Source organism: Betta splendens, chromosome 15 (assembly GCF_900634795.4).
Source record: "Betta splendens chromosome 15, fBetSpl5.4, whole genome shotgun sequence".
Lineage (NCBI taxonomy): Eukaryota > Metazoa > Chordata > Actinopteri > Anabantiformes > Osphronemidae > Betta > Betta splendens.
The window spans coordinates 9,071,784-9,095,927 of record NC_040895.2 but is presented as its reverse complement, the minus strand read 5'-3'; the positions used below and the strand labels follow the sequence as shown (position 1 = coordinate 9,095,927).

Sequence of the window (24,144 nt, the reverse complement as noted above, 5' to 3'; positions counted from 1 at the left end):
CAAAGTAAAATTGTTGATATTTTTCATCTTTATTTCACATATTCATAATAAAATCACAGAAATATGATGGAAATATGTGTTATTAAAATGTTATACAGTATTATTACAACCAATAACCACCGACTGTCAAAAACAAAACATTATTCATTATAACACTCAAAAACACACTGTACGTGATATAAAAGAATTTACAATGAATTACAAAAATCAATAAAAATCCAAAACAGCTTAATTTCAGCCAAAAGGAGTAACTTAGTTTAAAGACACAGAAAAGTCCAATAAGAATGAACTTCCTAGTAAAAGTGGTAACACACATGTAATCTACCAGCAGTTTCATATTTAATATTTGTTTTGAAAATAGACAAATGAAATGTTGCTTATGAGCGATTTAGAGGGTGAGTGTTCTTACCGCACCATTACAACGTAACATTCTTCTTTTCGTATTTAAGCCACTTAAAGTGAAAACAGTCCAACAGTGTACAAAAACATGGGATCTGATACAAGCAGGAGGTGTTCTGTTCTGATGCTCGTTGCACGGTACAGAGCTTTATTTTGAAACATGTCAAATGGAACAGCTGTCGATAAAGAACGGATGAACAGACACCTGCCATCTGAACTCCAGCACACGGACATGTGAGCCACATGTCACAAACTCCAGTCTGGGTGTAGTAGAAATGTGTACGAAAACGTCTGCTGACTCCATATGAAAAAAATCCCTTAATATAAAAGTGAGTACAAACATAAAGGTTTCTTACATGTAGACATAAAACCCTAGCCAAGGGGATTTGTATAACAGTGGCTGAGTTAAAGGAACAATACATGAGTCAGTCCGTAAGTAACATTGCTTCTGGTCACTCAGAACACAATGATAAAAGATCTTACTACAACACTGCATGAATATATGTGCACATGTATCATATGTGTGACCTATCTGTCCATTCAACCTCTTCTTCTATCCCCACAATGAAATGTGTGTAGCTATAATATTTTATACAGGATAATTTATTTACAGAAATAAATAGACTCATGTAAAGCTGAATAAACATTAACAAACACTACTTTGCTAACTACTTTACTACTTTGCTAATGCAACGTTTCATGTCTACTGACAAAAAGGGGAAGCAGTGGGATCAAATGTTTTGAACACATCTTTAAGTGTTCTGTCATCTTCCTCCTCCTCAGACTCTTGTTTTGGTTCCTCCTCCTGCTCCTTCTTCTCCTCTGCCTCCTCCTGTGCTCCAGCAGAGCCCTGGCCTCCCGTTTTGGCCTGCCTGGGGTCACTGTACTGTGGTCGGATTAACCCAGCTAGTGCCTGGATGGGGAGGTTGTGAACGGCAGGTGGTTTAACAGGTGAGATTGGAGGTTTTGTGGGGGAACCGGGAGGTGGGACCTCATCTGAGGCAATGTCTGTGCTTTTGGGTTCTTCAGAAGACTGTGTTGGTGAAAGTGTTGGCGACCGTGTAGTGTCTTTCTTAGCAGGGTGTTTCAGAATCCCACCCTTCTTAGGAGGCTCTTCATGCGCTTTCTGAGCCTGCTCTGTTTGAGAACGTGGATCGTACAGACTGATGCCCCCAAGTATTGTAGTGGGACTTTCCAACCCGCCACCTGAAGATGCCAGACGAGGGGCATATGGTGGCAGTCTCTCAGGCTCTGGCTTTGCTCGAGCAGAATGGGAAGCTGAACTGGACTTGTGTAGTCTGGGGTCAACAACTCCACCCCCAGAGGGGGCCTCTTTTTGCCCAAGAAGCCTAGAGTCCAGGCTTCCTGTACGCTTAAGTCTGGGATCCAGAGTCTTTTGCTGGCGGGGATCGACTGGTCTGTCAGAGGAGGATCGAGATTCTAGACACCCAGAGGTCACTCGACTCATACGTTCCTTCAAACGTGCAGCTGCCAGTCTGGGGTCAGATAGTGGGGGACTAGAGACGGGGGGGTGGTCGGGCTGGTTTGCTCGGTTCATTTGCGCATCAGCAATTAGTGGCGGAAGGGGCAGATTGATGGAGTGTTCTTGTTTGGGCACCAGGGAGGGAATGAGGTCCTCAGGGGCCCACACAACAGTCTGAGCAAAGGCAGGCCGTTGGAGCAGGATGTCCACACGAATGTGGCTGAACTGCTTTAACTGGCAACGAGGGTCTCGCAGCACCGCACCGGGGCTGGCGTCAAGCGGTATGGGAACGGCTCTGTCTCTGAGCTCCCTTTCCCCTTCGTCCTCCTCCTCCGCTGCAGAAGGCCTCTGAGGAGCAGGGTGGGCTTGCTGACGAGAGGAACTCGGCTCCACTGGCCTCATCTTCCTGGGGTCCCTGGAGAGCCGGGGATCTGCAGCTGCCTCGCTTTTCACCTCGCAGGGTCTGTGTGGAGCGTCTGGCTTCACACGCGGGTCGCTGGCTGGGGCCCTGTCCTTCACTAGTCTTGGGTCCCCCAGTGGTAGAGCCATGGTGGAAGCCTGTTGGGTGCTGGAGTGAGATTGGTGCGTCTCTCTGTGCTGTTTTAGAGATTTAAGGAGGGAAGCAACACAGCTTCCATCTTCCTCATCACTGGAGTACCAGCTTGTAGTTTCATCTGTAAAATATAACATTTATTGATTCTTATTTTTATTTGTATCTATTAAACTTGAACTTATCTGCTTCGCCTGTCTGAGCATTTACCTCTGCTGGCTTTGTTATCATCCTGAATCTCTGCCCTCTGTGGCTCAGTCCCCGGTGCCTGTGACTCTTGTTGTTGCTGTGTCAAGTGTAATAAGATGGCTTTCTGCACTGCTGGTGGTAAGGACTGCAACTGTGCCTCTGCACCCATGTGCTGCTGGAAGTTCTGCATAAAACCCGCACCAGAATCTCCTACATCGGAAGTAAAATAAAATAGGCGTAATGTAGCAATTTCAGAAATGTTTATAAGGTCACAATCCTACTGTGTAAACAATACACACCTCCTTGCTGGCCTGTGAGTTGGTTCCGAAGGAAGCTGCTGAAGAGCTCTGCTGAATTCTGACCAGACGATGAAAAAGGAATAATATTTTGCAGCATCTGTAGATCTGGCCCAGGAGGGGGTGGCCTCTGCATATTCATATTAGGTCTACTTCCATTGAAGGGCTGACCAGAAGAAACTGGTGGCTGCATTGGAAATCCGTGTGGTGTGTTCTGTCCAGAGGGGCTCTGAGGCATAGGTGGGCCGCTCAGATGCCCCATGGAACCAGGCGATCCAGGAGGAGGAACAGAAGCACCGGAAGGGCCTGAATGCAGCATGGCTCCACTCTGCATCTCCTCTGAGCCACCACTAAACTGACTGGTGCCCTCACCTTGATTCTGTGAGTAGTTGGAGCCACTGAAGAAAAAAGCGTAAAGTTAAGTATGTATAAGCTTCAACAGCTTAGTTTACTTTTATTAAAGATTATTTTGCTCACCCCAAAGCAATTTTGTGCGCCAAGTCCACCGTAGGTTTAACCTTGATTTCAAAGAGCGAGGGGATCTTCTTTCCCCCATGGCCATCGGAGGGGCTGCTCTGACCAGGAGTGGGCAGCAGGCCCACCCCTGGTGGAGGCTTAGGTAGTGGGGCGATACCCTGCTTCCTCAAATCCTCCAGCTCCAACTCGTCTTCACGGGCGATCTCCTCCTCCGTATTAATTATCTGACATATTAATCAGAGAGAAGCAGTAAGATAAATGCTGGTCATTAATGCTGCTGAGAAACTCTGGTAAAGGCATGTTAAAAATCAAGGCCTCCACCTTATCAAGCAGCTCTTTGGTCACATCAGTCAAAGCCTCATGGGAGAACTTGCAGTTGTCCCCTTGATAACACTTGGCTCCAGTATGAAAGAACTTACACGGATATTCATGTGCAACAAGAGGTTAAAGAACATGGCGGATTAATGGGATTTTAGCTTTTAATGGCATCTCGGTTAATTACGTGACAAGATTACACAAACGTAATGAATCACATTTGTCATTAATGAAGGATATTGTGCATGTAAATGCAGTTATCTCCTTTGCTGCAGTATCCCTGGAGGTAAAATTTACAAAGCTCCTTTTTCTTATCTGGTATAACAAGCTCGTGTTCAAACTTGCACTGTTCCCCCTGCATGGAAACCAAACCATAAAAACTTTCAGTTTACAAATAAATCAGCTTAAATAGTGAAAATAAATAAAAGGACACGGTGGTAACTGTACCTTGATGCATCGACCTTCCAAAAAATACTTGCAGATGTATCGACCATTGTGCTCAACTGTGTGCTGATTAATAAACTCTTTGCTCATAATTGGTCGCTTCTTCTGATAGCCAGAATGTTTTCCCTCCTGTGAAACAACATAAACAAGCTTTTATTACAGTACAATGCAAAATTTTATTTTACTAAATTATTGTGAGTCTCATCAAGAACTAACAGTCAAAGCCTCTCCATTTCAGGGGTCATACCATGTCTTCCATGCCCTGGTCTCCTGCCCGACCTCGTCCACGTCCTCCCCATGGTTTGCCCTTCATCTTCTTGTTCATCTTCTGCATCCCACGTCCCCTTCCCGGTCCACTGCCTCTGCCTCTTCCCCTCTGCCCAACTAAAAAATGAATTTTGAAAGAAGTGATCAAGTTGCATGCATAACAAAACTTTGCCTTAGATTGGCTCTTTGGTCATCATTCACTGTATTATTCTACATGAAATGTGTCTGAATTTGAAGGCTTATCCATACACTGTTGTTGCTTCATCCCTCTCATGCTTCCTCTCTTCATGTGGTCTTTAACATGGCGCCCCCTTCCTTGACTTGGGGAGGCTGAGCCTTTTGACTGATACTCATCAACTTCGTAATCATCCTCCTCTTCATCATAGTCAAACTTGTCCTCACTGTAGTCACTGTATTTTTCAAAGTCACCGCTCTTTTGAGGCGGAGACTTGCGTGTGTTGCTATGGCTTCCCTTTGAATCCCACCCATGCTGAAAGGTCAAAGAGAAAGATGTCACACAGTAATATTAATATGAATACTAGCCACCAGCAGGAGGTGTGAGGTACTCACCTGAGAGGACTGGCCGTCGTTGTCGCGCCCAGATCCTTGGCTCTTCCTGTGTTTGGGTCTTTCTAGTCGGTCATAGTCTGAGTCGTAACTGTCAGAACTGGAGCTGCTAGAAGGCGAGTGGTGCTGAAGAGAAGAACACATCATTAAAGTGAATAAAAGATGAAACTGGCTTACATGAATGTCCTAAGTTCAGAAGCAGTACAAGATAATAACAAATATAGTAGTACCTTCTGTCTATCACGCCTCCTCCTTTTAGACCTCCTCTTCTCTCTGGTCTTCTTAGATCTTTTCCTGGAGTGCCTGTGAGTCTTTTCTTCTTTCTCTTTTGTTTTCTCCTTTTCTTTCTCCTTTTCCTTCCCGTTCTCTTTGTCTTCAATTACCTCTGCAACTTCTTTGTTTTCCTCCTCAATTCCAATGCCTTCATCATCTATTTCTCCATCTTCCAATTCGCCGTCCTCTCTAATAAATAGAAAACAGCATTTTAACTATAACTATAAAGGTTTAATCACAGTAGTTCATAATAATTCAAGGTTAGGTTTTCATTTCTTGTCAAACATTTTGTCATACAAATGTCTACAAATCATTTTAAAACCACCCCATTTTAAGATGCCAAATGAAAAGCATTTATTACTTTCAATGTTTTAAACATTTCATTAAAGATACCAATTGGTTAATGCAGTGAAGGTAACGTTAAAAAATAATAATGTGCATTTACTGTTTCAAATAAGGCTGGGATGAATTTGTGTATTTCTATTGTTTGCAACACTCAGGACAATAAATATATTTTTGATATACTACTAAAGCTTTTCAGAACATGCCTGACCAGCGACTATAATTCATATATATTTAAATTTTTGTGTGCCTGTGCAAAGAAAACATTTCCCTATTAAAGTATAACAATAATATCTATCACAATTTCATCCTTGTTATTCTCTACAATGTTATGGCAGCAGCTTTAAAAGAAGAGATCAGATAAAATCACAGGAAAGAAAAACACCAGGAAATGGGAAAGTAGGGCCCCCAACTAACACCTTTTCCCTTAACATACAAGGCTTCAACCTGACACCCTCCACAAACGTCCGATACTCTACTTAAACTTCACGTCTAGTCCAGTTAAAACAGCAGCGACCTCAAGATTCAAAGTAACAAGTTTTGCCAAATGAAATATTTTGAATGTAATTATGGAAAAATGGATAACTATCTGTTTCCATTTTCATATTTCTGTTGGAATACCTGACTGCAGATTGGTAACACGTGTAAGCCTAGTGTGCAGAATGGTGCACAGGCATCAAAACTGTCTACATGTATGCATTTATTAAACTAGACATTCCAAGTGAGATCTTAAATAGTGCAATCGCACCAATCCTTCCTGGTGTCCCTGTCAGGATGCTCCATGATTAATCTGACCTAACTTAAAGTAGTGGTCTAGATCTGTAAGAATAAACTCATAACAGCAAGGAAGGTAAAGTAAGCAAGCCAAGTTTCTTTCCAAACATTCAAACAGATGGCTGTTGCTCTTTTGGTTGACATAATCACCAGAGGAAGTAATTGATGGAAATATCAAACCCTTTGTTTGCGCTATCTACCCACTCACATGGACACAGGCCTAACTTAACCTATGGATAGCACACCCTGAGTGAACTGACTGCAGTACTACCCGCTGACCGACAGGGGGAGCACAAACGAATGGGCGTGCCATGTACGTCACAGTAATTTGCATAGTCTCCTGCAGATGGCAACAATGACACCATAAATCCATCTCAGTACCACAACAACACAAACGATGAGGTCCGCTATTTAGCACGTAAATGACCATGAATGAGTCCTGTCGACGCGGTGATGGGAAATAAGACAGTTTGGACAGCGTGAATCAACTGCACTGAAGAGGCATGCAAATATTTTTGAGGGGGGAAAACCGTGGCAAGATTTCTATATCCCGCAAATCATGGTTAAAAAAGAAAACATTTAACACAAGCATGTAGACCCACAGCACTGCAACTGCACAGATGAGCGTATTAAGAATTGCATAAGAATGTTACTCGACCTTTCATCCCCTGCAAGCTCAGAGTCTGTCATGTTTTTGTCAAGAACGGGGGCTGGGGGACTGGAAACAAGGCTCACAGAAGCCATTGGAAAACGGATCTGCCTCCCTTCTCTCTCCGGCACAAGAGTGAATTAATCAGTCACTCAAAGGAGACGTTGGGTTGTGAGAGATGCTGGAAGATTTGAGACTGGAAAAAACTCACGGTGTTACATGTCTCGACAGAGACAGTGAACAGACACCCTCCTCTTTCATATCAATGACGTTTTAACTCTGTGAGCACAGCTTGATACCCCGCTTTGCTAATGTCCCGTCGGTTGACAGCTGCCATGGTGAAAGAGAGGAGACGGAGGGAGGAACAGACAGAAATGTAACCATGTTCGTTGATTTCAGCATCTTCATAGGATTTCTCAACAGGGACATCATCCCAAAATGGCTTCTGAGTTCTGCAGCACATTCTCCGACTATGTAGCCCTCCACGTATTTATAGTGCTGTCTGGATCAATCTAACTTGAACGTAGCGAGTTCTCATTAGTTATTGGTCTTACGTCGCGCGCACAAAAGGAAGCGAGATTCTGATTGGTTCCAAGCCATGTCAATAATTTTCAAAATGTGCAACAATGAAGGGTGTATGACGTTCAGTTTTGCCCTTTGTCGGTGTTGTAACTCATGACTACGCGCATTACGCAGTTATAACGACCCGAGTTTATGGAGATTTAAAGACATACGCGGTAAACACAACAGTTTCACGACTTTACTGGAAACTCGGTATTTTTGCATTTTCGCATTTAAACACACGGTCTGTGTCGCGCGCACGCACACCCGCGCACGAGCAAAGAGTGCGCACGGTTTGACGGGGCCGTGCTGTCCCGTCACTGACCACCAGATGTAGCCCCGACCAAACAAAACGAAGTAGAAAGTAACATCTAAATTTGTTTGTACTGTAGCAACGCAATACAATACATAATAGTGTGAGATAAAAGTAAAAGTACTCTAAGTAGCATGTAGTTATTTTTGCTTCTAGCGTACAAGACAGTAGCCTTAAGAGTGAGCTAAGATGCTACTTGCTAATTATAAAGATAACAGATGATTAGCATGTACGTACATTAGTGTGTGTTTCCGAATATACACCGAGTTAATTTCGCCTTGTTAGTAACAGACAATCGAGCGAGTATGGCTCGTTTGGGAGTTAAGGTATCCCAGTGGGAGGGATTCACTTTAGAGGCGTGCGGAGCTCAGAGGCTGAACTCTCCCCGAGTGCAGACTCAGAGACGGGACCGCATCCCTGTCTCACGCACCTGATGAGCATCCTCCAAACGTGTCGACCGAGGGCCGTGTTTTGCCAGAGAGAACCTTTTATCGAAGCCATATAGAAGGAAACTCTTGGACATATTGGATCTGGGACACTGGACAGTCAGAGATGATGCTGCTCTTTGGACGCAGATGTTTGCTCCTGCTTTGTTTGACAGTTGTCCAGAGTGGCCATGCCGCCGTTCAGGTAACTTTCCTTCACGCCTGTCAATCTCTGTGCCCCCTAATCTCAGAACCTGTTCACATTGCTTCCTCATTTATGAATGAAGCAATGTCTCATCCTAAAAACTGCTTTGTTTTTAAAACAATTTTAGGCTTAACCTCTTCTGATTACTTTTTTTAAATTTGTGAATGTCTGTCTACTAGATAATTTAACAAGACCCTTTTTGAAATAAACCCCTTTCAGCATCTGGATGTAAGTCCTCTTATGTCTTGTCAGCCAAAGGCATTTCCTTTTTTGCCTGGCGCACACATAAAAGAGCAGAACACTGGTTACATCCTGTGTTTGTGAGTATTTGTAATGTGTTTTAAGTTACTATACAAAGTCCTCCAAAACGGCGCTGCAGGAATTTGAAGTATGCTGCTCAGAGAAATTGTTCCAATGAGCATGTGATTAATAAACTTTCCTGAAAGGATTAGAGACACATTGTCCAAAGAACTCTGCAGTGGCTTGACAGGCCTTCTCACTCAAGTAACCGTTAGTGGCACCCATGTTGAGTCTGTCCATTCAGGGTTATCCACTGAGCATGTGCTTTCCTACCACTGTGCAAAATATACAGAGGAACAGCATTCTGGACTTAGGTCCCACTGACGCCTGCCAGACAGCTTTTGTCCAGCTGTGTCTGCTACTGGGGTGTTGGTAGACAGAAAAGGAGAGGATAATGGGACTAGAATATCCCATTGCGTACATCAAATAAAGTACAGTGAATTCCAAAGAAAAGATGGCGGGTTGCTGTATTATGTGTTGTTAAACCTGTTTAACTGTTATTGATAACTCTTGTACATCAACCACCAATAAGATGAAATTGATTTTAGTTACAGTACACACCTATTATGCTGATGTAATAGTTACTATTGTTGCAAAGTCATTGGCTTTTAAAGTGCTCTGCTCTGCTCTTTTTAACATTTAATTGTGCTCATAGTGCTGCTGCTTTGTTTGCAGACATGCATGGATAAGCACCAGGTGGTCAGCGTGCTTCGTCAAATGGAGAAGTTTCTGAAAGGCCAAGAGATGCGATTCACAGAGGGCCTCAGGATCATGAAGTCCAAACTGGCAACGCTTCAGAACTCTGTGTCAAAGTTACCTCAGGCAGACCAGTCAGATGGTGAGTAATGAACTGGGAGCAGCACACCCTACCACCCAACTTGTCATGAAAATAATCATCATCAGAGTGACCATTTTGGCAGCAGACACCCTGACTTAATGAAACGACGTGATCCACTGGATCACAGTTCATATTTATCAAATGATATGATGGGTTTAGCAAGTCAATCATTTAACACTGTCTCACTGTATCTGGTAAAGAGCAACGTTAAACCCGATTTTAGTGGCTCAGTTTAATATATGAAAATGAAATGCATAAATCCTTAGGAAGACCCAGTTGAAGCTGATCTTCTAACTGTTCTTTCATCGTCCTGTGACAATAGCCAGCCGGAAAGGGCTTCGTGTTGTATGGAATTATAGATTCATCCAGCAGCACAGGGCCATCTCAGTTACAGAGCTGGGTACTTGACAGAGGAAGCGGATTTCTGGAATTGTGTTGTTTGGCAGCAGACACCGAGGCCAATTTGTTAGTGATGGACCAGTGCAGTCCATAACTCTGTGGAGAACACTTGGCAGGGCAGGAAGAAGCTGATATTTTACATATACATTAGCAGCAATAAGACTCATGGAAATGAAGACACAGACTGCACCACTGCCTTTATATGCTCAGGCCTTTGCATATTAAAATGTCATTTTTTTGCTACATTTTCTTATAATATGTATATCATTTATTGTGCACACTTTACCTGACGTTTATTATGAAACTCATGTTGGTCTAAAAAACATCTGGCAACAGAGAGTAGTCAGAAAAGAACACAATGGCACAAAACCCCTCAAATATTAGTTGGATGTGATTGAGGTCTGGCTAAGTAAGAAAGTAAGTTTCACTGTACAGTTTTCATTGGAGCTTGGAAGCATAGGAACTAATTTTGCAATTGTTAAAGGACATATAAACGTCTCATAAAAGCAGAGAGATGCAATGCATGCAATCCCTGCACAGTGCTATGTAGTTATATATTAAACAGTACAAGTATTCAGCTTCATAGAGCATGTAACATATTGCATTTGGCTCCAGGTACAATGCTGTCTCATAAAAAATGGCCCGAACCTCTGCCCTTTGGCTGTAAATGAGGCGTTTGAAGCGTCTTTTCCCATGAAGGCTTTCAGCCGCCCAATGACACGTGTATCTCCCCAGGCAGAAAATGCCAGAGGATGTTGGGAAGCTTATTCCACATGTGGCCAGCCTTCCTCTCATACTCTCTGTCTATCCCCCACAGCTCCAACCACCTGCCCCGCCCTGGAAGCCCCCGCTCACGGAACCAAGTTTGGCTCAAAATATTTTGTTGGACATGAGGTCCATTTCACTTGCTCCCTGGGCCACCAGCTAGTTGGCTCTGCCTCGCGTGTTTGCCAGGACAATGGCACCTGGACTGGTGTCAGTGCCACCTGTAAAGGTGAGTCTCCTTGGGAATGTACAGATTCTTGACTTGGAAGTAACAAAATCCAATAGAGAAGAACTTCACAACCGCCTATGCATAATTTGGAGGAATGTTGTTGGGCAAAAATCCCCATCTAACCCCTTTCAGGATGACCTTGACTCAGCAATGTGGTAAAGAAAGGAGTCTTTCTTTCAAGTAGTTGCAGTAGCTCCTCAGCATTCTGAATAAAGCTCTCGTTAAAACTGCATTAAAAGTCTCTGAACCCACAAAAACACCTGTACTGCATTCCACTGTGGGGTGCCTTCCCTCCGAGGTATTTATACAGCAGTGCCTGGGTCACTGTTAGATAAATCCCCTCTACTCCAATTCCCCTGGTTCTTTGAGTGCGGTCCCGCTGGACGAGGTTAGGTCCATGGTCTGATAGCACAGAACTATGCTGAGCATGCTATTGAGAGCACCTTCAGTTGAACACTCAGTTGGACATTCGTGGCTAAAACAACAGGAGAAGGTCTGGCTGTGCACAGTATTACCTTTGTACATTTTCAGCCCAGTATAAGAGGTCTAAATTTAATCATGCTGACAGAGTGTGAATCTGTTAAAGTTAGGAAGAGTTTAAAAACAGAGTATAAAGCCGAGTGAAGTGGGACTTTTCATGTTATGGTCCTGTGGTGGCCCCTGGAGAAGCAAAATAAACATTAAAGGGATTGGTTATCGTCCAGTTTTCTGTGGCCTCAAAGAACCAGCACTACTTAATAATTTGAACATCTGCACCGCTATAAACGCTGACTGCATAAATACAAATCACAGGACGGAAATTCTGACGTAACACACAACGCAATAATTAGGAGTTTTTATGCCAGTACACATAACATTGATGGATAAATGAAAGGGACACGGATGTTAGAGAAGGAAGAATTCATTTGACGCAAATTATTTTATGTAGAAGAGGAAAATATGGAACTCTAAGTTTTAGTAGATGAAAAGCAGAATAAAAGCTGCTCCATCAGAGAAGCCAAACTAAAATGACAAGTTGACCCTAGTGGAACGTCTGCTTTACACCCACAGATATAAGCGAGTGTGCAAGTAATCCCTGCCAGAACGGAGGCACGTGTACGGAAGGTGTCAACCAGTACAAGTGCACCTGCCCTCAGAACTGGAGTGGCTCTCACTGCCAGCACCAAACCCAGACAGGTTGGCACCCCCAAGGTCAGTTCCCAGCTTAACGCTTGCACAGCTCTACTGATTTCATCTCCCTAACACAGCACCACCCGAGTGGAGCGTGATGAACGACCCAGCGTTCAGTCGGACACCTCGCTGTGCCCAAGTGAACCAGGCCCAGCACTGCAGCTGTGACGCAGGCTTCCACATGAGTGGCACTTCTGACAACAGCATCTGTCAGGGTGAGCTGTAATTGCGTGTTACTTAATTTATCCCTGTGGGGAAATTTGCCCTTTTTTCCTTTTTCCTCCTCACAGGGAAGCAGGTCCGGCTGCAGAGCAGTTTGTCAAGCTGGGGCATCTGCTCAGGCTTCTCTCTGGAGAGCAGACAGCAGATGTTTTAAGGACTTTGCTGCTAAAAGATTTGTGAATATCTGACATTTTTACTTGCTTTTTATTATGATGGTAACAAATCAGCGTAATCTGCGGAGCCAGTCTGTGACAAACAAAATAATCCTCTCAAGAGGTCACAAGCTCATTAGCATCCATTTGGGTCACAGTTCAGTAGCTTTTAAGATGTATTGGTTAAGTGACATTTTTAAAATGCGATTTTTCTTGCAGTTTCTCTAAATTTGCAAAACTGAGGTTCTAAATACTGACGACAAGCTGAGAGAAGCAACCTTGGTTTCAGGGACGCTTTCGTGAACTGAGAAGTATATCATTTCATATACATCACAACCAACTTTTATTTTCCCCACATCTCTGTTTTTGACAGATGTGAACGAGTGTGAAGTGTACCGCCTGGACCAGGGAGGGAAGCTGTGCGTCCACGAGTGTGTGAACGTCCCCGGCTCGTACCACTGCTCCTGCCCCAGCGGGTACAAGCTGCTGCATGATGGGCGGAGCTGCGAGGGTGAGTGACAAGAATGAACAGAGGACAAAGGCTCATTCACCAGGCTCTGGCTGCCAGCGTGGCTCGGTATGTAGGTCCAGAGAGGAATACCTGCGATTTAGTAGAAAATCCCATGTAGAGCTTTTACCTTGTGTACAGATGAACGTCAACCCCTAACCTCACGACCACATCCGTGTGTACCCACGAATCTTTAAAGCGCATGCCAGTGGAACAAATGACCTCACCCTTTCCCATCAGAAGGGACCTTTGGGACATGAGGCGTTTATTGGAGACTAAACTGAAAAAACCAAATAAACAATCACAGCACAGAACCCCCTGCTCGGACTGTGGTAACCAGGCAGCAGGGAGTCGGTCTGGCAAGTCTCTCCCTCGCCGCTCTCAATTCTTACATGCCTTTGCTGTTTTGTCTTCCAGATGTGGACGAGTGTCTAAGCCAACAGCACAACTGCAGTCAAGGGACAACTTGTATCAACACAGGGGGAGCTTTTCATTGTGTCAACCCAGAGTGTCCGCGCTCTCATGGCAACGTCAGTTATGTGAAGACGTCGCCTTTGTAAGTGGATACTCCCTAAACATGTTCCATATTTGAAACCGATCAGGGCGATTAGATGTGGCAAATCAAAGGAAGGATTTTAAAATGAAATCAAAGGCTGCTGATAAAACCAGCAGCTGTCCTTCACGGTCTTCAGGTTTGTCTCTGTTGCCACTTGCAGCAGTCGTGCCTTCCAGCTTTTACTGTGCAGAGGTATTTCAAGTACCCACTGCTGTTTAGATAACCTGTGCCATCATTACAGTGATGGCCCCAGGTTTGCAGATCCTATTTCAATAAAAATATAAAGTCACTGCCACATCACAGTGACACAAATAGTTCCTGACATACTTCACCAAACAATGTTAAGTAGTTCCTGAAAACCATGTTGAATGTCTTTTGTGCTGACTAAATATCTGGAGACTTTAACTTACCTCACCCTGTTTGCCATGGATTAGCAAGCTGCCTCATTTCAGAACATGAAACAAAACTCTGTCTGCTCCTACTGAACCATCAATGTGGTGAAACCCTGCTCAGCTGCCAGCAGAAGAGTTTGGCGAAAACAGCTAATGGACTTAGCTGTGTCCCACTTCTAGCCTATATGCTAATACTAAGCAGGTGTTGACTTTATGATATAGGGACTGAATCAGGCATATCTGCTGATGTCAGTGTGCATATTGAATCCATCTGATTTTTGGTATCGCCAACAATCAGAGCTTAAAGGAAATAGCTACTCACAGCTGCAACGAATTAAGACAAATTGCAGATGGTGAGACAGAGCTCAGGAAGCAAAATGAGCGTTGTTTTTTATAATTGGAAAATGTTCTTTTTCTGATTGGCAATTACATTGTTGTTGCTTTATAACGAAAGAAAAATAATACTGTGTGGAATTTAGTGCAGACTGGATTCCATTATTATCTACTGTTCTAGTGAATTAAAGCCGGAAATGTCCTGTGCTTGTGTTTTTCAGTCAGTGTGAGAGAAACCCCTGCCCCATGAACAGCCGATCCTGCCACCTGGCCCCTAAGACCATGTCCTTCCACTACCTGTCGCTGCCCTCCAACCTGAAGACCCCCGCCACACTCTTCCGCATGGCGACCGCCACGGCCCCCGGGCGCACCGGGCCGGACAGCCTGCGCTTCGGCATCGTGGGCGGAAACTCGCGCGGCATCTTCGTCATGCAGCGCTCGGACAGGCAGACCGGGGAGCTGATACTGGTCCAGCAGCTACGCGGGCCACAGGAGACCAGCGTTGACGTGGACATGTCTGAGTACAGCGACCGCACCTTTCAGGCCAAGCATGTGGCGCGGGTCCATGTCATGGTATCACCTTACAACTTCTGAGAGCGGACTTGCGAAGAGGGACAAGGTGGAAAGAACATCCCCAGTCAGAAATGTATGTATCTGAGTAGCCAATAACAGGCCAGAGATTGTTCATTTGACCAAACACTTACATTAAGCAGTTAGAATATAATTAGGACTCTATATGACAGAAGTTTATCATACATGCCTCTTATGTAGTGTTGGAATGTGCTATGACTGAGTCTAAATGCATGACACTACGTAATAAACAGGCTGGGAGGGGTAAACAGGAGTTTTTTAATATCCCTGTTGCTTTTCATGTTTAACATACAGAAGTAGAAGAGTGTATGAAGTTCAGGTTGTCGTCCTGAGACTGGTACACTGTCATTGCTTTACTATAGGACATCAGTGCTCCCATGGCTCTAATTTATTGGAAATACCTGGTTGTTACCATGTTTATCTCCCATCATATACTGTATATTTGCTTGTTGTTACTAGTTACAAGGTCCTGTCCATTATACCGAAGGAGTTTTATTTAAAAGGAGATGCGGCACAGTACTTAGGCATATTTTTACTTGTATTCTGCACGTTGCCCAGATATATCTCATTATGCTCTAAATCAAAGATTGCAGTGCACTAAACATTCATCTGGAGGCTTAATTGTCTACATGACTGAAATAAAGTCAGTTCAACATTTCAGTATTTGTTTGAACAACCTGACTTGATGCTGAACAGTCTGCTTTGAACTGTCCTGTTTGTTTTTTCTCTACATCCGTTACGAGTGAAATGCACACCAGCCTGCGGTTAATAGATGAACACCGGATGAACGGACAAAAGGTCAGAGAGGATGAAAGTGTCTTTCATAATATTGTATTGTATTGCCTGTAGTAGGAGCTCACAGGCAACGCAAGTTAACTTTAAAAAACGTTTCTCAATGTGTCCATTTGTAACTGAATGAACAGAATAATGTTCCCCACATGTGTCCTCTTAACTGCATGTCCCCATGCAGGGGTTTACGCTGCAATAAAAGCAGCCAGAGCCGTGTGTGTCCAGGAGAGAGAAACACATACGCTGAAAATGACAGCCTGTTTTAGTGGCTGCCTAGTTTTGATTTAGTCGCTATGCCAGTCCTCACAGCACAGAGGGAAGTTTAGACACATTGCACAAAATTTATAGCAGAGCTGGACAAACTAATGGAAACATGCATACAGCAGGTTGTCAGAGAGGCGCTGACCAGCTGTAAACTGTGCCTATGTGGTTTTTTTCTTACTTGTGGCAAGCTTTGATTTCATGATATTAAATTCTGCGTCATTTGTCTTTCTACTTTATCTATTGTTGCGGTTCCCCTTTATTAGAGCAATGAAGGAGGAAACAATCTGCAGATCACAAATTCTTGAAATTCCAGGGGTTGTAAAATCCTAAGCTACACAATATACGATATCCTGCAACAACATCTTAACTTTACCTTATTCAAGAACAAAGGCATTGGTCACTGGAAGAGAAATTGAAAGTGTTTCTCCTGGGGTTAAATTACATTTGCTTATTCTGTTGCCCACATATAAAACAAATGTGGTCCTGTTCTTCTGTCTGGTGACAGGGATCGTTTATAGTCCGTAGACAGACTCTAAAAGTTAGGTATTAAAAAAACAAATGTTTTAGTCCAACATAATATTAAAGTACTGCGCATGTTGAGGAAATATGTTTAAATTTTCAATTTTAGTTTCAAATGTTCATAAAATGTGTGTTTAAATGATAAATTGTTTGTGTTTATTTATACAGAATATGCAGCTGGACTTCATTCAAACAGATCTTTCTGCATTTCATTATTATTCATCATAATCATCCCCTCCCTTCACTGTGCATCTGCTATTTGTAGTTGTAAAATCACCACGCTTATAAAGTGTGTATTTTAATTCTCACATGATTACAAACCATGATACACCAGAAAACAAACGTCCTCTGTATTCAATTCATCTTTAATCAGTGTCAGTCAGCACAGGGAGAAGAAAACTGCTGGTATTAACAGTCTGAGGCAATTCTTCATGACACCCATAAAAATAATAAGTCGAGTCACATTATCCAGCCAGTCTTCCTATGAAAAAAGCCAAAGCCAAAACCCATCTGCACAAATATTCAAGGTCCACTGCAGGTGTCTGCAGTTTTATATAACACAGACAGGTTGCCATTAAAAGCACAATTATTCCATATGCTCCTATAAAGAAAAGAAAAAGCGATATTATAGTGATTCAGGTGATTAGCTTGTGCTTGTGCTAACCGCTTAAATTATCGGGTGTGTCATAATATAGGAGGCGTGGACAGAAATAAATACATGCACTGCTTTTACATTTCTCAAGACCAAACACATGAAGAAATAAAAACAGTCAACATAAAAAAAGACACATATGAAGACTTTTTAAAAGAACAATTATTTAGGTGTCTGTGAACCCAACATATTGATGCCATCATCAGATACAGCAAACACTGCAAAGAAACAAGCTGCAGTTTGTTGTGTTAATGTTGATGCTAATAAATACAGTAGTAATGTCGTTTATGGTCAAACATAAACAAAAAAACCATAAAAAATTAGAGCACACATTGTAAACACACGAGTATAAGTACACTTAAAACACAAAGAATGAAATTATTAAACTCTCTATTAACATATTGTATATTGCTCCTTTTTTCAGAAGACAAAATCTGCCCACACATACTGTACAACAAACCCACAAACACTCACGTCACCGGTTTGTCCTTCAGCCTTCTCACATACGTCCATGCACCTCAACCCAGAGCGTGTTGGGCACTTTCACATATATGTATCTCAGTTACCTGTAATGCATATTTGGGTTCATACAGGAAGTGCATGCAGGCACAGCTTTGATCTCCAAAGTGCATTAGAGCAAATAATCCACTAAAAGTTGCTAGTATTACAAATTTCTAAATGTCCTTGCTTCCTTCAGATTGTAATGCTAAAACCAGAAAACAAAATACATAGCATAGACTAAATTCCAACACAAAACGTAATACACTTAACAAAAGTTTTTTTAAAAATTACTTACTTCATACTTACTAATGATTTTAGTGTTGCCAAATACAAAGACACTCAAAAGAAATTAAATGAAACCTGGTACATGACTGATCTCTGATCTTTATTTTAGAATTATTCTCTTTGAAACAAATGAGTTCTAAACTAAGTGTATTTTGGTTGCTGACATTTTTCCCCCATCATAAATTTAAAAAATCTAATTTTAATCGAGCAACCAACAACATCTAAACACCCTAAAAAAGACACTTAAAGTATATCTGAAAGGTGGCTTCCACAAGTCCATCACTCTCATATTTGATGAACTCAACCTTCATAAACATAACAGAAATAAATACAGCACTTATTAGAATATTAAACACTCTCTTTGGAAGAAAACTGATCATATCAGGGAAATAATAACCCGCTTGCTGGGTGAAGTCTTGCCTCCTCTGGCAGAGTCCTTTGTACTTAAAAGTCGAGTAAATTATAGCCTGCGCCATTCTACGGAGTAGCAGCCATTAGGAAGGATACCCTGAAAAATAAAATGGCACTCCACCCCTCGAAGTCCTGGAGGAAGCCCTGCTTCAGAGTCAGGGGGAGCTGCTGTGTTTTCCCTCCGCGCCTGCTCAGTGCTGGGAATGTTTTGCCTCACTCCAACTTTGACATCTCATACTTGGTCGTCATGATTTCCTAGAAAATAATATGAAATGATGGACTATACAGTGCATTTTTGTCCAGATTAGTCACTCACACTCATTACAGCTGGGCGGGGTCACGTGTGGGCTTTTGTACATTTGACCAAACCCAGCACTGTTCTATTGTGGTACTACAGTATCACTGCTGTCTGACATCAGTCCTCAAGTCTTCATCAACATAATTCATAAATTTGCCCCTAACATGATATAAAAAGGCAAGAAAGACACATTTCACGTCAGTGTATCTAGACTTAGGAAATGATGTGTGTGGCTTTTTTGTAATTCGTACCTCATCTGAGTCGAGAAGAACTGGTAAAGCTCTGCAGTAAAAATCCAAACATTGGAGAAACATTGTTAAAGTCACACATCACATAAAAATACTTTACTGATATACTGCATAACTATTCATCATAACACTTACACATCTGCAAGAGAGCTGGGAATATTATCCTCTACCCACTTCAGGTCTTCATCCTGGTCAAGCAAAACAAAGAAATACTGCCATCTACTGAAACATGGGACACTTTGGGAAAGTTACCTTTAATTTTTTCACTTAATATTTAATAAATAAATGATATTCAGTTTAAATCATGTAATAATAATAATAATAATAATAATAATAATAATAATAATAATAATAATAATAATAATAATAATAATAATAATAATAAATGTGGCTGTGTACTTACAGGGTTTGTTTCTACAGGCTTTGCTGTGCCATTCGTGTCACCTTTAGTTGCCCTCAACTTTATCCCGTCCCCTGAGCAAAACGCAGAAAAAAACATTTAAAAACAAAACGATTACTATTTCACAGACTGTCATTCTTCCACAATGTAACCGTACCAAGGTTCTCAGAGGCGATGAACTCCTCAATCTCCTCATCGTCAGAGTCGTCCATGAGAGGTGTAAAAGCATACCTGAAATTTAGTGTTCAGTCATGAAAGTGTCCAGATTTTGTGGATAATGACGACGATGATGATGATGTCATACTTGCCTTTGGTTGTTTGCAGATGGTCTCCACAGAAACATTATGACAAGCAGAATGACGGTGAACAAGAACCTCCAGAAAGCGTCTTCCACCCACAGCTCAATCCAGTCCTTAACACAAAAACAGGCTTCATTTATCAGTTTTCAACGCAAACCTCTGTACATGAATCAGTCAAACGATACTCACAGACTGGCAGTTTGCTAGTCGAAAGTTCTTGGCTGTCCAACCCATGAAAATAATGGAAGCTGAGAGGAAAGGGCAACATTTGACACACACTAATGTTAATATAAATGCAACTGACTAAACTTTATACGGGGAACAGAAACGGCTAGAATGATTACTGGCATTAAGAGCAGCTTAGTCTCTTACTGGACTGTATCACTTACCAATAACTGCAAATATTAGTGTGTTTGTAAAGTGCCTGTAGAGCGATAACTTGACGGGGTTCCTCCTCAGCTTTAGAGTCTTTATGGTTTGTGCCAGACTGACAAAGATGTTAATACCAGTTAAGGTAAATGTGACAGACCACATGCAAAGAGCATTAGGATATTAACAGCATAAATATAATGCTACCAATTTATTTTACACAATTAACAAAATATATTTGCCATTGAGATAACTGAGGGACATTTGTTTTGTAGGCAAAGATTTGGACAAATGCAAGTGTCAGATGCAAGTAGTGTATTCATTTAAATGAATATTTTTTTCATAATGCATTATCTACAACCTGGACCACCTTTGAAGGACAGTAGAGGGGCATGCTCAGTAGTTTTGCAAGAAAAGAACCTGAGGATGGAGGATTTAACAAGCAGTTAAATCAACAGGAACACTTTTTTTAAATGATTGAAGTTTAGTCAGAAGAAAGGGTGATTTGTCTGCAATTTTTCTCAATTTCTGCTTAAATTGGTCATGAATTATGGCAAGCTGAAGATTTGTGAAACAATACACTATGCAGAAAACCAGGATGTTGCAAACAGTGTGGTTACATCTCTTTTCACTGCATGTTCCTGTGGCAGCAGGCAACTGCTCCTTCACTGCTTATCATTTGGGAAGTTTGGGTTTATGTGAAGGATCAGAAGGGAACGACACAGGGAGAGGTTTTATGTGAACCAAAGGATATCCACCAGCACAAAGAGGAGTCAAGCAGAGCCAGGGGAATGTCGGCCAGCAGGGCCAAGTCAGAGCCTTTCACCTGGAGGGGGGGTTGGAGAGGAACCAGGGAACAGAGGAAAGAGGGGAAAATGTGGAAGAATCACAGATGGGAGTGACACCACAGAAGCATTAAAGCTGAAAAGAATAACAAATCACCCAGCTTAACCTGAATCCCTTGGCATCAGCTATTTAACACATACAGTTGTTTGTAGTTAGATATTTGCATAATGATTTGGTATTGATGCACTGAAAGGATATGAACCAGATGGCGGAGGAGTCAAATACAGCCAGAATAATTGCTGTAATGAGAGAAGGGCCATTGTCTCGACCCTTGATTTTTGTCCCCCAATGAACCATGAAAACACACAAATTGGCAGTTTGACTTGAAAACATACATAAGGGAACCAAATTTAGATTTCATCATTGACTGGTCATACGCGCTGTGTCAACTAACACTAACTGTTTAACTAATAAAATGGGACTTTACTCTGAATCAAAATATTTCATTTTCTTGTCAGGTTGTCTTTTTTTCTGATGGGTACATACATACACATTGATCTCAGAACGAAGGTTTCAGCTCACCCCTGTGATCCTCAGAACACCTTCAATGCTAGCGAAAGCAAAGTACAGGATTCCAAGACCCACAACTCTGTGCATCACTGTTCCCAGACGAGGCCTTAAACACAGTAAAGAAAAAGGCTGATTGCTTGATTATGCTCGTGTAATAATTTGAGGTACTTCTCCACAACTTGACGTGTTTACATACTTCACAATACCATAACCCAGGCTGACAATGATGACGAGCAGTCTAGCCAAAGTCCTTTTGAGGGCAGAGACCAGCTCAGCAAAGACCAACAATCCTTGCGCTAAAAGCAACACTAAAAGTTAGTATCCAGAAATCAAACATATCATATGAAAAAGGGATGAAAATACTTTGAGATAATTTGCTGATACTTACAGGCAGATCCAACTGCATTTGTGTTTTCATATTCAGCACAGAAGACAGCCATCTCCACCATCCCCAGAAATATGACTCCTCCTATCCAGAACTGGATCCTCAACAGATCCTTCCAATAGCACGCTGCCCAGAGAAACCACAGCAGGGCGTACAGGATGTACACTATACACATCACCATGTAGAACTGCAAACACACAGTTAAGGGGTCGTGAGTAAACACACAAGCTAGCTAGTGACTAGTTCCAAATGTATACACTCAGCTGATGCCTCTGTTCAAATCCTACCACAAAGAATGCCACTCACAAATTAATGTATATGTAACAACCTAACCTGAATCAGCATGTTCCTGGGAGGAACACTGGTTTACTTACAATCATTAGAGGCCATTCTGTGATGGAAATGTAGCCATGGTTGCCCTTCATCACCACATTAACTGGAAAGTGCGGACATGAAAGCATGACGACGTTGCTTAACTAATATGTCGTAGTGACAAACTGTGGCACTCATTCAAATAAAAGCTCACCTGTTAAACTCCAGTTAGCAACCAGTGGTTTACTGGACTCAATCTTAACAACCAGAAGGTAAGGACCATCCCTCCATGTGGTGGCTATGACGTTGTCCTTGATCTCTAGGTTGCTGTTCTTTGTGCTATTGTTGTCGCACTCTTCAGTGATCCTCTTTTCATCCTGCAGTATAACAGAAAATAATAAAGCATGTATGACACGGCACGTTAAATGTGTCTAATATGTTTCTGTTAATCTTTACTCACAACGTGCTCTTCACTCTGGACTGGTAGACTAACTGGAGGGTCTGCCTTCGCTTTCTGTCAAACAGTGGATGTTACAATGTACTCAGACAACAGATAATATATATTGTGTGCACGCTAGTGGACCTACTTTGAGCATTTGAAGCGAGCGTAGTTTATTGCTACATTTGAAGGGGCAGTGTTTGTGTTCGATGTACTCTCCTTGTCCAAGAGGATTTGGATCCATGCTTGTCCCACGACTCAGAGGCGTTACCTCATACATTTCCTACAGATGACAGTCGACACCGTTCCGACACTCTCAGAAACCAATCACAGACAGATATCTGATAATATTACATCAAGCCTCTTCACTCACTTCAATATTGTTGAAGTCATTGTGACAGGGGGAATACTTTAAATACCAGTGAACTGTAAAGTTCACCTCCTCAGGACAGTTGAAAGACACAACTATAAAGAAAATGAAGAAGAAAATGAAGAAAACAGTGACGATAAACACAACAGAGAAAAAAGAACCACCAATTGTTTTTGTTATCAGTGATGCAGCTTACCTTTGAACTGAATGTCAGTGTCTTTATACATGGATTTCTTTAACAGTAGTGGTCTTGAAGACTGCAGGCAAGTGCATAAGGTTTATCATTAACAGTGATAATCACAATATCATTTATCTGTGACAGACCAGTCAGTGTGTACCTGCCTCACAGCACTCAACACAAAACTAAATACTTGTAACTAAACCCAGAGGCAAGGGAGCAACTCAGTCCCAATATTTTAATTATTGATCACGGTTTTCTAGTTCTCCTTGGGTCAGTCTGGGAACTGGACATTCAAACCAATGAACAAGAGGGGAACTCTACTGTAAGAGCATCTGACTGTAGATCAGCTTTCACGTGTCTTCGTGTATATTACACAGACGTGTTGCAGGCTGCAACGACCAAGTTCAGACTGGGACACTGACCTTAAAACTTTAACAAAGAGATGGTGTTGGGTGGAGACACATACATGTGTGTTACTCTGGGTAATCTGCCTTAATATCTAATTTGACCATTTGAACAGCTGTTTTAAGTTGGAGGAGCAAGTTAGCCGGATGCTAAGCAATGTCAACATCAGCCTTCGTGTCGCGATTAGCTCCTAATTAACTCACATTACACTACATTAAAGAGAACAATTAGAAATCAAACGCGACTAAAGGACAACAGTCCCAGCAGGTAGCGAGCTACCATAACAATGCTAACGCAGCTAACGTTAGCTAATTGGTGCTATGAATTACAGCCAGTGAAGTACTCACATTTACAACCGTACTTTCGAAGAGACCCGTCTCCGGAGCAGCAACAACCGCGCTTATGTCACTGAGTATAAAAAAGGTGAGCAGCCACTGAAAGGGAGCTCCTCTGCTCGGACAGCTCCACGTCCTCATCCTGCCTTCAGCAGCCATGATTGACGAACGCTTCATCGTTTTCCTGCAGGAGGCGCCGTGAACGCACCATGACAAACGGTAGGCGGAAACGAAAAAGCGACTCAAAACATGCGCCATACTTCCGTATGCTTCCAGGATGTGTCACGTGGTTTGGGTCTTTTTATGAAACCTGTATTCCCGCAGTTTCCCACAGGGGGGCGC

The 24,144-nt window shown here is 42.4% G+C and overlaps 3 protein-coding genes across 4 annotated transcripts; 1 reads left to right on the top strand and 2 right to left on the bottom strand.

Moving 5' to 3' along the window:
* Positions 1 to 5: 5 nt before the first annotated feature.
* On the bottom strand, positions 6 to 7,526 carry LOC114870522 (zinc finger CCCH domain-containing protein 6). Of its 2 annotated transcripts, none has more exons than XM_029175303.3 (12): positions 7,237 to 7,526; positions 5,218 to 5,449; positions 4,991 to 5,113; positions 4,670 to 4,910; positions 4,401 to 4,537; positions 4,157 to 4,282; positions 3,950 to 4,064; positions 3,716 to 3,825; positions 3,395 to 3,618; positions 2,921 to 3,315; positions 2,643 to 2,831; positions 6 to 2,556 (listed from the first exon to the last, which is right to left on the bottom strand). In XM_029175303.3, the coding sequence occupies exons 1-12, from the start codon at positions 7,284 to 7,286 to the stop codon at positions 1,103 to 1,105; spliced, it is 3,396 nt and encodes a 1,131-aa protein (XP_029031136.1). In that variant the 5' UTR covers positions 7,287 to 7,526; the 3' UTR covers positions 6 to 1,102. The 2 variants fall into 2 exon arrangements, with proteins under 2 accessions (XP_029031136.1, XP_029031134.1); XM_029175301.3 differs by having other exon boundaries at positions 7,035 to 7,525.
* A 151-nt stretch (positions 7,527 to 7,677) lies between these two features.
* Positions 7,678 to 15,644, top strand: LOC114870558 (fibulin-7). Its single transcript, XM_029175376.3, has 8 exons — positions 7,678 to 8,529; positions 9,505 to 9,667; positions 10,884 to 11,060; positions 12,111 to 12,236; positions 12,308 to 12,445; positions 12,978 to 13,115; positions 13,530 to 13,668; positions 14,615 to 15,644. Exons 1-8 carry the CDS (start codon positions 8,452 to 8,454, stop codon positions 14,985 to 14,987), a joined length of 1,332 nt encoding a protein of 443 aa, XP_029031209.1. The 5' UTR covers positions 7,678 to 8,451; the 3' UTR covers positions 14,988 to 15,644.
* A 1,261-nt stretch (positions 15,645 to 16,905) lies between these two features.
* On the bottom strand, positions 16,906 to 24,035 carry tmem87b (transmembrane protein 87B). The gene is made up of 19 exons (XM_029175343.3): positions 23,815 to 24,035; positions 23,078 to 23,138; positions 22,885 to 22,976; positions 22,660 to 22,794; positions 22,533 to 22,586; positions 22,287 to 22,449; positions 22,135 to 22,196; positions 21,764 to 21,947; positions 21,572 to 21,671; positions 21,388 to 21,481; positions 20,774 to 20,845; positions 20,040 to 20,148; positions 19,840 to 19,898; positions 19,660 to 19,763; positions 19,509 to 19,582; positions 19,355 to 19,425; positions 19,087 to 19,139; positions 18,955 to 18,985; positions 16,906 to 18,660 (listed from the first exon to the last, which is right to left on the bottom strand). The coding sequence occupies exons 1-19, from the start codon at positions 23,977 to 23,979 to the stop codon at positions 18,619 to 18,621; spliced, it is 1,725 nt and encodes a 574-aa protein (XP_029031176.1). The 5' UTR covers positions 23,980 to 24,035; the 3' UTR covers positions 16,906 to 18,618.
* Positions 24,036 to 24,144: the final 109 nt, after the last annotated feature.

Excerpts from the sequence above, each read along its gene's own strand:
- LOC114870522 (XM_029175301.3), bottom strand. The coding sequence starts at position 7,120 with ATGGCTTCTGTGAGCCTTGTTTCCAGTCCCCCAGCCCCCGTTCTTGAC. Across the intron at positions 4,538-4,669 it reads AGGGATGAAGCAACAACAGT|TTGGGCAGAGGGGAAGAGGC; the intron begins GTATGGATAAGC and ends TTCATTTTTTAG. Across the intron at positions 4,283-4,400 it reads ACCAGGGCATGGAAGACATG|GAGGGAAAACATTCTGGCTA; the intron begins GTATGACCCCTG and ends GTTGTTTCACAG.
- LOC114870558 (XM_029175376.3), top strand. The coding sequence starts at position 8,452 with ATGATGCTGCTCTTTGGACGCAGATGTTTGCTCCTGCTTTGTTTGACA. Across the intron at positions 12,237-12,307 it reads CCAGCACCAAACCCAGACAG|CACCACCCGAGTGGAGCGTG; the intron begins GTTGGCACCCCC and ends TCCCTAACACAG. Across the intron at positions 13,669-14,614 it reads TATGTGAAGACGTCGCCTTT|TCAGTGTGAGAGAAACCCCT; the intron begins GTAAGTGGATAC and ends TGTGTTTTTCAG.
- tmem87b (XM_029175343.3), bottom strand. The coding sequence starts at position 23,979 with ATGAAGCGTTCGTCAATCATGGCTGCTGAAGGCAGGATGAGGACGTGG. Across the intron at positions 22,795-22,884 it reads ATGACTTCAACAATATTGAA|GAAATGTATGAGGTAACGCC; the intron begins GTGAGTGAAGAG and ends TGTCATCTGTAG. Across the intron at positions 19,764-19,839 it reads GACTAGCAAACTGCCAGTCT|GACTGGATTGAGCTGTGGGT; the intron begins GTGAGTATCGTT and ends TTTTGTGTTAAG.